The 16,227-nt window shown below is 42.3% G+C and overlaps 1 protein-coding gene across 1 annotated transcript in view; it reads left to right on the forward strand.

Annotated features, from left to right (window-relative positions):
• Positions 1 to 16,227, forward strand: part of LOC121560547 (thrombospondin type-1 domain-containing protein 7A) — a 122,033-nt gene that overhangs the window by 86,486 nt on the left and 19,320 nt on the right. The window contains exons 14-18 of the mRNA XM_045214566.1: positions 12,807 to 12,985; positions 13,608 to 13,613; positions 13,899 to 14,032; positions 14,205 to 14,358; positions 15,864 to 16,005. Coding sequence (XP_045070501.1) covers positions 12,807 to 12,985; positions 13,608 to 13,613; positions 13,899 to 14,032; positions 14,205 to 14,358; positions 15,864 to 16,005 — 615 coding nt within the window. The remainder of the gene's footprint in view (positions 1 to 12,806; positions 12,986 to 13,607; positions 13,614 to 13,898; positions 14,033 to 14,204; positions 14,359 to 15,863; positions 16,006 to 16,227) is intronic.

Below are 16,227 nucleotides of genomic sequence, written 5' to 3' on the forward strand. Positions count from 1 at the left end.
CCAAATCACAGCTACAGTGTTTGGTTTGATGCCAAGGGCGGGGATGTGGGTCGACTGGGTTGTTAGGTTTCTCTCCAATGATGATTTCAGTGATACAGTAAGCACTGTGTGTACCAAACTTTGCAATATCTGTATTTGAATTGAAGATGTTTTGCCACTTTCAAAGTTATCTGGCTCTCATGAATATCACTATTTTTAAAAGTGCTGTTTATTTTTAAAACTGTACTATTTTAACTGAATTTGACCTTATTTCTTTTCTCAAACATTCTTGTCTGGACTATTCTTATCTGAATCGCTCTTATCTCCTTGCTCTTAAAACATTAAGCGCAAAGGAACACTCGATACCATCTCAAATTTGACACATGAAGACAAATAGCTTTTAGACGTGTACTGATATAAGCAGTAGCACAGAGCGAGATATAGAAATTAACACATCAGTGTCATGCATTTCTGAACAGAGCCTAAGCTATGACTCAGAGATGCAGTTGCACATTAGTAAGCCTGGGACTGGGTATGACTGGAGCCCGACATTGGGACGTATTAGGAAAGAAAATATGTATGTTTGTGGGACAAGGTATACTGTATATTATTATGGAAGGGCATTATTGATAGTGTACTAGAAGAGTGTGTTTTTGTAACAGAGATTACATTGTTACGTATCGTCTCGTTACAGTATGTATCGTAATACATCCAATACCACTCTCCCTTCCCTATCTCTCTCTCTCTCTCTCTCTCTCTCTCTCTCTCTCTCTCTCTCTCGTTCTCTTTGTTTCTCTCTCTGACTCTCTCTCCCCCTCGCCCCCTCTCTTCTCTCCCTCTCTCTATCTCTGACTCTCTTACCCCCTCTCTCTCTCTCTCTCTCTCTCTCTCTTGCTCTCTCGCCCCCCCTCTCTCTCTCTCTCTGCGTATCTCTCAAACTCTCTCTCCCGCTCTCTTTCTCGCTCTCTCTCTTGCTTTTTCTCTCTCAGTCTCTCTCCCTCTCCCTCTCCCTCTCCCTCTCCGTCTCTCTATCTCTCTTGCTCTCTCTCTATCTCTATCTCTCTCTTTCTCGCTCTCTCAATTAAATTAAATTACATTTGCTTTATTGGCATAACGTAACAATGTACATATTGCCAAAGCTTACTTTGGATATTTACAATATGAACATAATTAAAATAATAATAATCAATATTGTCAATGGGACAACAGTAACAACAATAACTAAGGGTCAAAATAACCATTGAACAATAACAATATAGAGGACATGTGCAGGTTGGTTGGTCTGTCAGACACTGTCCCTCATCTTATGGCAGGCAGCAATGTAGTGTGCTGCCAACCCACAGCTCTCTGCGTCCTCCCCCAAGAGGACGGGTAGCCTATTCTCATCAGAGAGGTCTTTGAAACCTTGAAAAACGGTTTCAAATTTTGGGAAATGACACTGTCTAATTGTTTTATACTTTTGACATTTTGTCAGGAAATGCAGCTCTTTCTACGGTTCTGCTGTGGTGCAGTGGTTTCACAGCCTTCCCTTTACAAGTAGCCAGGTTCTCCTGTGTCTACCCTTCTCAATGGCAAGGCTGTGCTCACTGAGCCTGTACTTTGTCAAGGTTTTTCTAAGGTTTTGATCAGTAACCATGGTCAAATAGTTAGCCACGGTGTACTGTCAATTTAGGGCCAGATAGCACTGCATTTTACTTTGTGCTTGTGCTTGTGTTTCCCAATAAGCAATGTAGTTTTGTTTTGACTGAGTTGTAATTTGGTTTATTCTGATTGATTGGATGTTCTGGAGCTGAGGCTTCAGTGTGTTAGTAGAACAGGTTTGTGAACTCAGCCCCAGGACCAGCTGGATGAGGGAACTCATTTATTTGCTCAGCTCTTGGCATTGCAGGGCTTGGTAATGATATGAGAGGGGGTCACTGTATTTTAGATGTTTCCAAAACTTAATTGCTATTTTTTGAGTTTTTATTATTAGTGGATATTGGCCTAATTCTGCCCTGCATGCATTGTTTGTAGTTTTCCTCTGGACATGTAGGAGAATCTTACAGAACTCTGCATGCAGGGTTTCAATGGGGTGTTTGTCCCATTTAGTGAAATCTTGTTTTGCAAGCGGACACCACACCTCGCTGCCATAAAGTGCAATTGGTTCAATGACAAATTCAATTCGTTTTAGAATGAAGTTTTAGAATTTGTTTTTTAATGTTGTTGAATGCCCTGCGTGCTTTCTCTCTCAGTTCATTCACAGCATCATTAAGGTGTCCAGTTGAGCTTATTTTTAAACCTAAGTAATTGTAGTGTGTGCAGTACTCTATATATTTTGTACCAATTGAGAACTTTGGTCTAATTCCCTGAGATCTGGATCTTCTCTGGAAAATCATTATTTTAGTATTTTTTGGGTTTACTGCCAGGGCCCAGGTCTGGCAGTACTGCTCTAGCAGGTCCAGGCTCTGCTGTAGGCCATGTGCTGTGGGTGACAGCAGGGCTCAGATTGCAACCCTGGCGAAGGCCCCGCCCCTGGTTAAAGAATTCTGTTATTTTCTTGCCAATTTTGATGATGCACGTATTGCCATTGATTTAATGATGTCATATGTTTTACCCCCTACACCACTTTCAATAATTTTATAGAACAGTCCTGTATGCCAAATAGAATCAAATGCTTTTTGGAAGTATATAAAGCAAGCGTACATTTTGGTATTATTTTGGTGGACATGTTTATCTATCAGGGTGTGTAAGGTGTAAATATGATCGGTCGTGCAATGTTTTGTAATAAATCCAATCTGGATTTTACTCAAGACATTGTGCTTATTAAGGAATTTTTGAACTCTTACATTTATAATACTACAGAAAACCTTCCCCAGGTTCCTGTTCACACAAATGCCTCTGTAATCGTTAGGGTCAAATATGTTTCCGTTCTTAAAGATTGGGGTTATGAGTCCTTGATTCCAGATGTCAGGGAAATAACCTACACTCAGGATCAAGTTAAACAGTTTTAATATAGCCAATTGACATTTTGCACTAGTGAATTTGAGCATCTCATTTAGGATGCCTTCAGGTCCGCATGCTTTTTTAAATTTGAGGGCCTCTCTCTCTCTCTCTCTCTCTCTCTCTCTCTCTCTCAATTCAATTTAATTTCAATTTAAGGGCTTTATTGGCATGGGAAACGTGTGTTAACATTGCCAAAGCAAGTGAAGTAGATAGTAAACAAAAGTGAAATAAACAATAAATATTAACAGTAAACATTACACTCAGAAGTTTCAAAAGAATAAAGACATTTCAAATGTCATATTATGTATATATACAGTGTTGTAACAATGTGCAAATAGTTAAAGTACAAATGGGAAAATAAATAAACATAAATATGGGTTGTATTTACAATGGTGTTTGTTCTTCACTGGTTGCCCTTTTCTTGTGGCAACAGGTCACAAATCTTGCAGCTGTGATGGCACACTGTGGTTTTTCACCCAGTAGAGTTTATCAAAATTGGGTTTGTTTTCGAATTCTTTGTGGATCGCTGTAATCTGAGGGAAATATGTGTCTCTAATATGGTCATACATTTGGCAGGAGGTTAGGAAGTGCAGCTCAGTTTCCACCTCATTTTGTGGGCAGTGTGCACATAGCCTGTCTTCTCTTGAGAGCCAGGTCTGCCTACGGCAGCCTTTCTCAATAGCAAGGCTATGCTCACTGAGTCTGTACATAGTCAAAGCTTTCCTTAAGTTTGGGTCAGTCACATTGGTCAAGTATTCTGCCACTGTGTACTCTCTGTTTAGGGCCAAATAGCATTCTAGTTTGCTCTGTTTTTTTGTTTGTTCTTTCCAATGTGTCAAGTAATTCTCTTTTTGTTTTCTCATGATTTGGTTGGGTCTAGTTGTGTTGTTGTTGTTGTTGTCCTGAGGCTGTGTGGGGTCTGTTTGTGTTTGTGAACAGAGCCCCAGGACAAGCTTACTTAGGGGACTCTTCTCCAAGTTCATCTCTCTGTAGGTGATGGCTTTGTTATGGAAGGTTTGGGAATCGCTTCCTTTTAAGTGGTTATAGAATTTAACGGCTCTTTTCTGGATTTTGATAATTAGCGGGTATTGGCCTAATTCTGCTCTGCATGCATTATTTGGTGTTTTACGTTGTACACGGAGGATGTTTTTGCAGAATTCTGCATGCAGAGTCTCAATTTGGTGTTTGTCCCATTTTCTGAATTCTTGGTTGGTGAGCGGACCCCAGACCTCAGAACCATAAAGGGCAATGGGTTCTATAACTGATTCAAGTATTTTTAGCCAGATCCTAATTGGTATGTCAAATTTTATGTTCCTTTTGATGGCATAGAAGGCCCTTCTTGCCTTGTCTCTCAGATCGTTCACAGCTTTGTGGAAGTTACCTGTGGCGCTGATGTTTAGGCCGAGGTATGTATAGTTTTTTGTGTGCTCTAGGGCAACGGTGTCTAGATGGAATTTGTATTTGTGGTCCTGGCAACTGGACCTTTTTTGGAACACCATTATTTTTGTCTTACTGAGATTTACTGTCAGGGCCCAGGTCTGACAGAATCTGTGCAGAAGATCTAGGTGCTGCTGTAGGCCCTCCTTGGTTGGTGACAGAAGCACCAGATCGTCAGCAAACAGAAGACATTTGACTTCAGATTCTAGTAGGGTGAGGCCGGGTGCTGCAGACTGTTCTAGTGCCCTCGCCAATTCGTTGATATATATGTTGAAGAGGGTGGGGCTTAAACTGCATCCCTGTCTCACCCCACGGCCCTGTGGAAAGAAATGTGTGTGTTTTTTGCCAATTTTAACCGCACACTTGTTGTTTGTGTACATGGATTTTATAATGTCGTATGTTTTTCCCCCAACCCCACTTTCCATCAATTTGTATAGCAGACCCTCATGCCAAATTGAGTCAAAAGCTTTTTGAAATCAACAAAGCATGAGAAGACTTTGCCTTTGTTTTGGTTTGTTTGTTTGTCAATTAGGGTGTGCAGGGTGAATACGTGGTCTGTCGTACGGTAATTTGGTAAAAGCCAATTTGACATTTGCTCAGTACATTGTTTTCACTGAGGAAATGAACTAGTCTGCTGTTAATGATAATGCAGAGGATTTTCCCAAGGTTGCTGTTGACGCATATCCCACGGTAGTTATTGGGGTCAAATTTGTCTCCACTTTTGTGGATTGAGGTGATCAGTCCTTGGTTCCAGATGTTGGGGAAGATGCCAGAGCTAAGGATGATGTTAAAGAGTTTAAGTATAGCTAATTGAAATTTGTGGTCTGTATATTTTATCATTTCATTGAGGATACCATCAACACCACAGGACTTTTTGGGTTGGAGGGTTTGTATTTTATCCTGTAGTTCATTCAATGTAATTGGAGAATCCAGTGGGTTCTGGTAGTCTTTAATAGTTGATTCTAAGATTTGCATTTGATCATGTATATTTTTTTGCTGTTTGTTCTCTGTTATAGGGCCAAAAAGATTGGAGAAGTGGTTTACCCATACATCTCCGTTTTGGATAGATAGCTCTTCGTGTTGTTGTTTGTTTAGTGTTTTCCAATTTTCCCAGAAGTGGTTAGAGTCTATGGATTCTTCAATTACATTGAGCTGATTTCTGACATGCTGTTCCTTCTTTTTCCGTAGTGTATTTCTGTATTGTTTTAGTGATTCACCATAGTGAAGGCGTAGGCTCAGGTTTTCTGGGTCTCTATGTTTTTGGTTGGATAGGTTTCTCAATTTCTTTCTTAGGTTTTTGCATTCTTCATCAAACCATTTATCACTGTTATTACTTTTCTTTGGTTTTCTGTTAGAGATTTTTAGATTTGATAGGGAAGCTGAGAGGTCAAATATACTGTTTAGGTTTTCTACTGCCAAGTTTACACCTTCACTATTACAGTGGAACGTTTTGTCCAGGAAGTTGTCTAGAATGGATTGAATTTGTTGTTTCCTAATTGTTTTTTGGTAGGTTTCAACACTACTTTCCTTCCATCTATAGCATTTCTTAATATTATTCAGTTCTTTTGGCTTTGATGCCTCATGATTGAGTATTGCTCTGTTCAAGTAGACTGTGATTTTGCTGTGGTCTGATAGGGGTGTCAGTGGGCTGACTGTGAACGCTCTGAGAGACTCTGGGTTGAGGTCAGTGATAAAGTAGTCTACAGTACTACTGCCAAGAGATGAGCTATAGGTGTACCTACCATAGGAGTCCCCTCGAAGCCTACCATTGACTATGTACATACCCAGTGTGCGACAGAGCTGCAGGAGTCGTGACCCATTTTTGTTGGTTATGTTGTCGTAGTTGTGCCTAGGGGGGCATATGGGGGAGGGAATGCTGTCACCTCCAGGTAGGTGTTTGTCCCCCTGTGTGCTGAGGGTGTCAGGTTCTTGTCCAGTTCTGGCATTTAGGTCGCCACAGACTAGTGCATGTCCCTGGGTCTGGAAATTATTGATTTCCCTCCAGGATGGAGAAACTGTCTTCATTAAAGTATGGGGATTCTAGTGGGGGGATATAGGTAGCACACAGGAGGACATTTTTCTCAGTTGAGATAATTTCCTTTTGAATTTCTAACCAAATGTAAAATGTTCCTGTTTTGATTAATTTAATAGAGTGAGTTAGGTCTGCTCTATACCAAATTAGCATACCCCCTGAGTCCCTTCCCCTGTTTCACACCTGGTAGTTTGGTGGATGGGACTACCAGCTCTCTGTAACCTAGAGGGCAACCAGTGGGTCCGTCTCCTCTATACCATGTTTCTTGTAGGATGACAATGTCTGTATTTCCGATTTCTTTGGTGAAGTCCAGATTCCTGCTCTTTAGGCCAAAGGCAGATGACCTCAGGCCTTGGATATTCCAGGATGAAATAGTGAAGGCTTTGTGTTCCATAAAGTGTCTAATGTTGTTGGTTGTGTGGTTTGGCCTCAGGCCAGTAATTGTGAGCAGAGCCTGCTGAGCATCTGGTACATGCCATTGGCTTGGGCTAGTGTAAGAGTGGGTGTTGGGCCTGTTTGCCTGCTCACGGCCTGGGCGTATGTGTGACTTTCATGTTGAGGCCCTCTTTGTGGGAGTGGGGGGCTTGGGGTGGGTAGGAGGGGCATAGGTCTGATCTGAGGGGGGCCTAAATGGGGTGTGGGCATGGTTGACTTGGGGGGAGTTAATTGGTTGGGGTGGGGGTGTAGATGTGGTTGATGGTGCTGTGGTCTGGATGTAGGTCCTCTCTGCGGGGGTCCTCTATGTGTAGGTCCTGGGGGGGGTCCCGCAGGTCTGGGAGAGTGTCTCGCTGGTCTGGGCGGGGTGTCTGTTGATCTGTTGCTCCTGTGTGAGGTGTTGGGTCTGCGGTTGAGGGCGATATCCTTTAGGGTTCGGGCGAAGGTGGGCACTGCTGCCTTGTATAGGTGGACCTGGTCGTAAAGGCTGTTCACGTCCAGGGTGGAGTGGTGGGCCAGGAAGACATTTGGTTTTGATGCACAGTCACGGGAAATACTTGCGTTTACCCGCTGTATGGTAGCAGGGTGGAAGTCTTTTCGTGGTAACAGGGTTGAGATAACCACTTGTGCGTTGGGGAAAGTAGAAGAAGCTTTTTCTATCACGCCCTTGAGTGATGTGGCCACCCTTTCCTGCTGTGTTCTCAGGTCGTTTGTGCCTGTGTGTATTATTATGTGGCTGGGTGATCCTAGTCGGTCCTTAGACAGAAGGTCTAGGGCGCGCTGGGTATTTGGACACCAGAGTTTAGACACTGTGTGTTTTGGAAAAAGTTTATTTTCTTGTATGTATTTCCCGTTTGAGTCCATAAGGAGTACAATCTGTGGCTTGTGTATGTCCTCAGTGGGTGTGGGGGGTCGTCATGAGGGCTATCAGGGTGTCTGACTGGGGGGTTGCTCAGAGGGGTTGGGGTCCCCAGGGCTTGGGGTTCTTCATTTGTTTGTCTGGGTGTGATGTCGAGGCTATGGTCAGGGTCTAGGGTGTACTGTTCTGCTGCGGTGTCGAGACTTTGGCCAGGATCTGAGGTGGGCTGTTCTCTAATGGGTTGTTCAATGTCACCCGTCATCGTTCTCAACTTCTCCTCCAGCACTCTGATCCTCTCCTCTAGTGCTCTGTTCTTCTCCTGCTCCTGCTCTTTCTCCTGTTGATGTTGTCTCACCACAGTCCAGAGTGCAGACATGTCTCTCTCCACCTGCAGCTCTCCAGGTCTAGTTAAGGGGGTGTTGTTGTGCTGGACTGTTGTCTGGGTCTGTGCTGACTGGAGTGTGTTCACCTGCTGTTCCAGCTCCACCTGCCTTACCTCCAGCTGGGTGAATTTATCCTTCATTTCAATGAGGGAGTAGTACTCTGTGCTGGGAAGTTGAGTTTCTGCTTGGGGTTGCTCTGTGGGGTTATTTAATGAAGAGGTCTGGTCTGACCCGCTCGGGGTAGGGGTATCTTTCTCAAGGGACAGCTTCTCCTGCTGAGCTATTTCTTTGATTAGGTGAAAGTCCAGCTGGAACTGTTTGGTGTTGCCTTGAATCAAAACGGTTCCAGATTTATAGAGATTAATATTAGACGACTCAGAGTCCTCGTTGTCCAGTATCCTGAGTTTCCACCCGTCGCTACACCCCCCTCTTAACAGAGGGGTAGTGTGCTAGTATAGCACTGTGCCATGCCAGGGGATGGTCTGTGTGGAAGATAAGGTTGCTTATGTTCCCATTTTTATACAAATCAGCAAAAAGTGTCTCGTGCTTCCCCAAAAGAAGTTTCAATTTGTACTCTTTTCGTGTCTTGTCGTTTTTTACATTCAGAGGGTACTGTATTTTAATGACCTCTGAACAGTGGGGGGTGCTTCTAAGGCCTCTTCTAAGGCCTCTAGTTGGGGTAGACTGTACGACTCTCCTGCCATTGTTGGGCTCAAGGGCTTTGACACCTCTCACTTCACACGTCAGTGCTAATTGAAATTGTATCTCTTTGTAGCAAGCTTAAGCTTGGTAGCCTTAGAATTCAGTCCTTATAATATAAAATATATCATTGTAATGAATTTTTCTTCTTGGTTTTTGAAAGTGAAAAATAGCTTCATACTAAACATTACTCACTCAGTTCCAGGTTGGATGGTGTTTTCAGGTTTCTGTTTGTTTTCCAGAGCATTTGCTGTATAGTTTGAGAATAGTAATCCTTGGTAGTAGAAAGCTTTCCAGGTAATTCCGTCCAAAATCAGGTTGTAGGTTTGGAGTTTTGGTTTGGAATAAAGGTTATGTTGTGGAGGGTAGCATCCTGTATATGTCCCTGCCAAAAAATCCTACTTTGTCTAACTCTAAATCTATATTTTTTGTTAAAAATGCAGGAGCAATGTCTTTGAGCTCTCTCTCTCTCTCTCTCTCTCTCTCTCTCTCTCTCTCTCTCTCTCTCTCTCTCTCTCTCTCTCTCTCTCTCTCTCTCTCTCTCTCTCTCTCTCTCTCTTTCCCTCTATCCTCCTCCCATCATCAGGGTTAATGCTAATAGAAGAGGAAACATTGTCCTCTCCACCACTGTGTGTATGGTGACATATTGCCCCAGGCTGTGATCGAGATCAGTGAATGTAGTTATCTCCATTCCCCCCAGATATCAATAGAGGCAGGGATTAACGCTAAAAGGCTGTGTTGCTCACAGCTACAACATTCACAGTCCTTTTACTGCTCACTTTATTTTAGAAGGCACCTTCCTTTTTTTAAAGGGCGTGGATGCTTCGAGATAACTATTTAATCTATTGCTGATTTGTTGGAGTCTATGGAGTTTTTCTCATTTTTGGGGGTTAAAATTTTCACATGTGAATTGTTAAAGTCTCCATGGTGGGTAAAAAATATGTTGGTTGGGAGACTGACTAGTGACCATGTGCACAGAATCCATATTAGGAACATTGCCATTCCTCCTCATTAGACCTCACCCCTTACCTTGATAATGTTCACAATATGGATTCTGTACTTTGTTACTCTGCTATGACATTTTCTATGATTATATACTATAGGATGGCTCTGAGGGCCTTGGCCTTGGCTTGACAGGAATTGGGTGGTTAAGAGGGAATGAGGTCACTGTGGGAATCTGCGCTATATGTGGAGGCTTGTAGTAGTAGTAGGGCAGACATGTTGGTAAGGACCAGTAACCTCTAGCAGTGTGGGAGGTTGTGGTGGTGAGGTGGTTTTGTTGGAGGCGGACATATTAGTAAGGGCTAGGGAACTACTCTACATGGGCAGGAGAACGCTGTTGAGGATTAGCTAATATAGTGGGAGGATGAGGGGCTGCCATGGTATTAAGAGATGACTGGGGCACTTCCAAACTGCTGAAAATGATGCAGCAAAAAATCAAGTGAACGCAATCGGTTGTGCTAAATCTAAGCTGTGCAACCAAAAATGTTTATATTTAAATAGTACGATTAAACTTTTGATGCTACACATCCTGTCTATGAATCCCTCAAGAAATGGAATACAGAATGCAGTTTTTCACCCACCTCGTATCCTCCCATTCCACCACACCCCTGCACACACACAGCGGACAACTATACATCAAAATGTGTTTTGGTTTGAAACTGTCTTTACACTGTAGCTGTAGGACTAATCAAACATATACAGACATTCTCCATATTTTTAACTCTGGTACTAATTCCACTGAGTGGAATTGGCACTGTAGGAACCGAACTGTAGCATGGGGTTAATGTACATGTATAGGAGATGGAACACATTCGTGATGGTTCTTGAACTACATGGAATAAGGGGTGATTTTAATTAATTGGGCTGGCTTAAAGAGAAATTGAAGGCAATAAATAACCTGGCCTATGTGGCATCGATATTAGTCAGAAACATTTGTTCTAGTGTCAAAATGTACTACGAAGTGTAAATAGGATAATTTTGCTCATAGAGTCAGTCTCGTCCAAACAGAGATTTGAGAGATAATTAGGAAAGAAATGATACGTCACGGAATGAAGGGTACAGTATCAGTTTTCCTTGGGTTGGGTTTATTTCAATCCTGCCCACAGCTTGCAGCATCCAAGTAATCATCAATTTGGGAATGCGCAGCTGCCCATGGTCAATTTGGTTTGACATTCCTCATCCTTATGGGGCTAGTTAGGGACAATCAGTAGATTACACAATGTACATGGGACAATATTTTAAAATGTCAATAGCTCCAAATTTCAATAACTTAAAAATCTCTAACCAACTATAAATTGTAGAAATTCATATAGAAATATTAAAAGCATTTAATGAGACAACTAAAACGCCTCCAAGACCTAAATCTCGTCTTATGTTGCATTTCCTAACAAGGAGAATTGAAACCGAGGCTAAATCAGGAAGTTCATCCCCTCTTTAAGGGAGTCTGGACTAGAGAGGGAGGTCAAGGGTGATGACCCTGATTATAGAAGTCATGCTGATCCCAGCAGGACACTGAGAGGGCGATGTGGAGATGGACTGAGGGCCACTGTGGGTGTAATGGGGGGAGAGGTCAATGGGATATGTGGGAGGTGTGTGTGTCAGAGGAGGCTCATTGTAATGGCTGAAATCGAATAATTGGAATGGACTCAAACATGTGGTTTCCATATGTTTGATGTGTTTGATACCGTTCCATTAATCCATTCCAGCCATTACAATGAGTCTGTCCTCCTATAGCTCCTCCCACCAGCCTCCACTGGTGTATGTGATGTCACATGACAGTAAGACGTGTCACTGTGCCACTAGGGTCACCCCTGTTGGGATCGGAGAGGCTTTTCTCCCTGCCACCCCGTCTTCCTGTCACGTGGTCTGTCCCATCACTCAGGGAGCTCCTATGTTTGAACAGGATTCCAGGGTAAAATACTGCTGACAATGGCAGCAGTTTAATAGCCAGGGCTTCCAATCAATCACAAATCTAGCGCCTAGAGAGAGTCTTCAGGAAGACAGAATGTTGTCAAAAAGTGCATTTTATGCACAAACACTTCATTTTGTCTCCTTCCGTGTTCACTACATTGATTTAGATGTTTTCCAATTAAAATCTGGATTGGACCACAGGGAAATGCTGTTACACAATAGTTCAGCCTCAGGCCTTAAGCTTTAGTTCAGACCCAGCCCTCAAACTTATACAATACACTGTATATTCCAGTTCCTTAACAACTGTCTCGTGAAAGCATAGAGAAGAAATGTGTTGTTCCCCACTGAAATGTAGTCAGTGGTTCACATGGATAACCTCCTCCAGTGAATTAGCCTGGGACCTCTGTGTGTTTGTCCAGACAGACACAGGATATCAGGATTGGGGATGTAGGCATCCAGATAAACAGGAGTAATAAGCAGAGTGAGATGCTTAAGCCAGCCAGCCCCAGTTACCATGTCATGACCCTGTCAGCCACTTGAGGAAACATAGATTACATGAAAAAGCTTACAGTGGACCCAAACCACTGCTCAAGTGTATTTTTAGACTTGATATAACAGCTTCATATGAGACCCTGGAGTGTAGCTCTATTGTTATAGCACAAAATCAACAGTCTCTGTAAATCAACAGTCTCTGTAAATCAACAGTTGAGTCATTATTTGCTCATGTTGTTGGTACTAGTATTGGCTTTCTGGTCATGTGATATCGTTACACCTTGGATTTTGTCTAAGTTGCACATACAATATTTTCAACACACACAAGTTTATTATAATATTATTGTTTATAACAGAAAACAAAAAAAATAATAGGTAACACTTTATTTTTGGTCAGTGCTTTTAACTCCTTCATGAAAATGTCCTGAACATGCCATTGAGTTTTATAACATGTCATAACCTTATTGCAATCAGACCGAAATAGATGCTATGCCATGGAAAGGAAAGGCTATGCTTCTTAGGGCTCCTGAGGGCCTCTATGGGCCCCTGTCTTTTCCTGGCCCTTCTCACACCACTCTCTCTCTCCTCCATGCAGGCTACATTGAGGAGGCATGCATCATCCCCTGTCCCTCAGACTGTAAGCTCAGTGAGTGGTCCAACTGGTCCCGCTGCAGCAAGTCATGTGGTAGCGGGGTCAAAGTGCGTTCCAAGTGGCTCCGGGAGAAACCCTACAACGGAGGGCGACCCTGCCCCAAACTGGACCACATCAACCAGGTACAGCATGATAAACACTCACAAGGCTGTCTAATGTAGAAATTAGTTAATGTTTACTTGTAAGAATTTTGTCTGACAGCTGAGGGATTTCCTAATATGGATGCCATTTTTTCCTAATATGGATACTGTTTTTCAGGCACTGTTTGTGATAAAAAACAGTTTTTGTGTTAGCAACACATTATTACAAACACATAGGAGAGAGAGAAACAAATTAAATATTCATGAAAATATTCAGTTTGCATTACCTTCCATGACTTTCTCTCATGATTGCCAAATTGCTTTTGCTGGGTAGAACAGAGAGCCAGAGGAATGAACGCTATAAATGGATCCGTCCACACTAATGCCCCTGTGAGCTGGCTGATTCCTGATTTGAGAAATGAAATAGTTTACCTTCAATATGAATAGAAACAGATTCAGAGAAGTGGATTAAAGTCATGTCATGTTGATCTGTTTGTCACTGTTTGAATTCTCTAAAGGGGTCTTCACAGAGGCAGCCTTGATTTACAATGTCACATTCATCAAATGTTTGATCTTAGCAGTTCAATATTTGCATTTGTCAATTATACCAAATCTATGTCACTTTCATTCCACAATGCACACTGGATACGGCTTACCACAATAGGCCCAGGTAAGACCCTTTTCTGTATTATGAATTCATATTGTCAACAATGTTACATATACAGAATATCTCTATTTGTGCATAGTACTGTACAGAACATTCACAGATGTAGCTTGGTAAGATTAAAAAGGATGGACATCAGCACTAACAAAACACCTCTGATAATGTCTTAATCATCTCAACACAGTAATATCATTGACGCTATTCTTGTCATCCAAACTCAATTATAACGGATGTAATAACCATATAAAATACATATTAATGTCAAACCCCTTGCCTGGTGCCTTCCCCCAGGTGTATGAGGTTGTGCCCTGTATTAGTGACTGTAGTCAGTATGTGTGGGTGGCTGAACCCTGGAGTGGGTGGAAGGTCAGCAACGTGGACCTGAAGGAAAACTGTGGAGAGGGCGTCCAGACACGCAAAGTCAGGTACTATACCGTTTCACTACATCACACTAATGTAGACTAAGTAAAACCATCCCAAGAAATGTTCTACTCCCTCATATGAAGAATATATTGCATTTGATTGACAGTTGATTTGAATGGAAAATATTTTGACTATGTAAGGTCATATGAACCCATCTCTGGGCCAATCCCGTAGGTGTATGCTGAACACTATCGACGGTCCATCTGAGTCTGTGGAGGACTACCTGTGTGACCCAGAGGACATGCCCCTGGGGACGCGGGGAAGCCGGCTGCCCTGCCCCGAGGACTGTGTCCTCTCTGACTGGGGCAGCTGGAACCACTGCAGCCTGGTAAGAATAACTGGTCTGAGACCAGTCATCTCTATTCATGTATGTATGATGTGTATGTGATGGCTGTAGTAAGAAGTATCCTGGATCTGTACAAAAGTGTTGGCCTCTCTGGAGTCGATGCAGCCTGCTAAGAACCACTGGTACATGTCTGTGGTAAGAACTGACACTGGATCTGTAGGAGAGTATTTTTAATTCACCCACTGATTCTGTGATATGAAGTCCTGTGATTGCAACTGTGATACCCATTTCTCACTTTTTGAAAGAGACTCGAACATAACATAAGGAGTTTGTTTGTTTTAGTATAAATGGACTGTGAGTCTTTCACAGTATGATATTTCTTCCTCCACAGAAGCAGAAAAATAATAAAAAAGAAATATGTGCTGTAGAACGGTAACAAATGCCTGTGAATCACATTATCCAATTCTCACCCATTAACATAGACAGGGAAAGAAACCGAGGTAACTACTCCTGAAAGAGACTTCACTGGAGGTGATTGTATTTCTGGATGTAAAAATCCCCTAGTGAAACAGATGCACCTGCTCTTATCGGATCATGAACCACTCTCACTCTCTAGCCTGACACATCCAACATGTCATTACTGCTGGGAAGCCTTTGTAACATGGTAAAGATAGACAGACCATGGTTGTCTCACAGCTGTAAAATAGACATAAATATAAATATATATAAAATATAAAATAGTACATATACTGAATACAATCAAAGTCCAGTAGTTATCCGCAGTAACAGTGGGATACTGCCTTGGTCCACTCCTACCTCTCTGACACATTTCATTGGTTGTAAAAAAGCGATTGAACTGTTTCGACGTCACCTGCTGTTTTCCTGAAAGGGCACCAGCCATTGTTAATCACACCCCATTCTCTTTAAGTGCTTGACATGCTGACTTCCCACAATTCCAATCTCGACATGGAGTCGCGCTGGTACCAGCAGGGCTTGTTCTATGTTTTATTCATGACGAACAAAACATTCCAGCAATGGAGTTATTCCAGAGGCAGCGTTTTTTCCGCTCTCACACTGTGTAAATTGAATGTAAGGAATGTTAGGATGGAATTTCTATTTGAGAAGCATCCTCAACTTTTTCCGGGAACAAATTCCTAATAATTCCATATTCCGGGAATGCCAGTAGAGAGGATATGGAACAGTTGTCAGTCCTGGGAATTGGGAATGGCATGACATCAGAACATGGAACCTTAATCCATTTATTTAGGAAAATTAAATATGGAGCAAGAAACTGGGAAATAATCCAGAAGCCTGCAAATTCACACAGTTTAATCGACTTTTATGTTCAATAAATATGGACATCATGGCAGCAAGGTCTCTCCATTGAAAAAGGGCTTAGTTCCAGCTCAGTGATCTGTCTACGTATAATTCTTATCACTTGCTGCAATATGGATTTGTAAATAATTTACGCTATAAGAAAAATGCACGGCCCTCCCCCTTTTTGCTCAACCCCTCCATGTTTACGTGAAATTGTGCCTACCTTTCAGCCATGCAGTTACAACAACAGCAGGAAACGGACAGCCTACGCCATCAGGTCACCTGGAGCAGGGAGACCATGTCCAGACACCACAGAGAAGGAGCCATGTCGTCTGAACCTGAACTGCTTTCACTATTTCTACAACATCACAGGTAAAAAAAAACGAATGAATCGCAGAACATCCCACTTTGACATCTTCCATTTAGTTTGTCTATAAGTAGGTACTTTCCCTTATCAGTGGCTATCTACTTACACTGTTATTTAAAGGCCCAATGCAGATGTTTTTATCTTAATATGAAATAATTTCTGGGTAACAATTAAGTACCTTACTGTGACTGTTTTCAGTCAAAATGGTCAAAAAGAAACAAAAATAG

This window comes from Coregonus clupeaformis, unplaced genomic scaffold (genome assembly GCF_020615455.1).
Source record: "Coregonus clupeaformis isolate EN_2021a unplaced genomic scaffold, ASM2061545v1 scaf0281, whole genome shotgun sequence".
Classification (NCBI taxonomy): domain Eukaryota; kingdom Metazoa; phylum Chordata; class Actinopteri; order Salmoniformes; family Salmonidae; genus Coregonus; species Coregonus clupeaformis.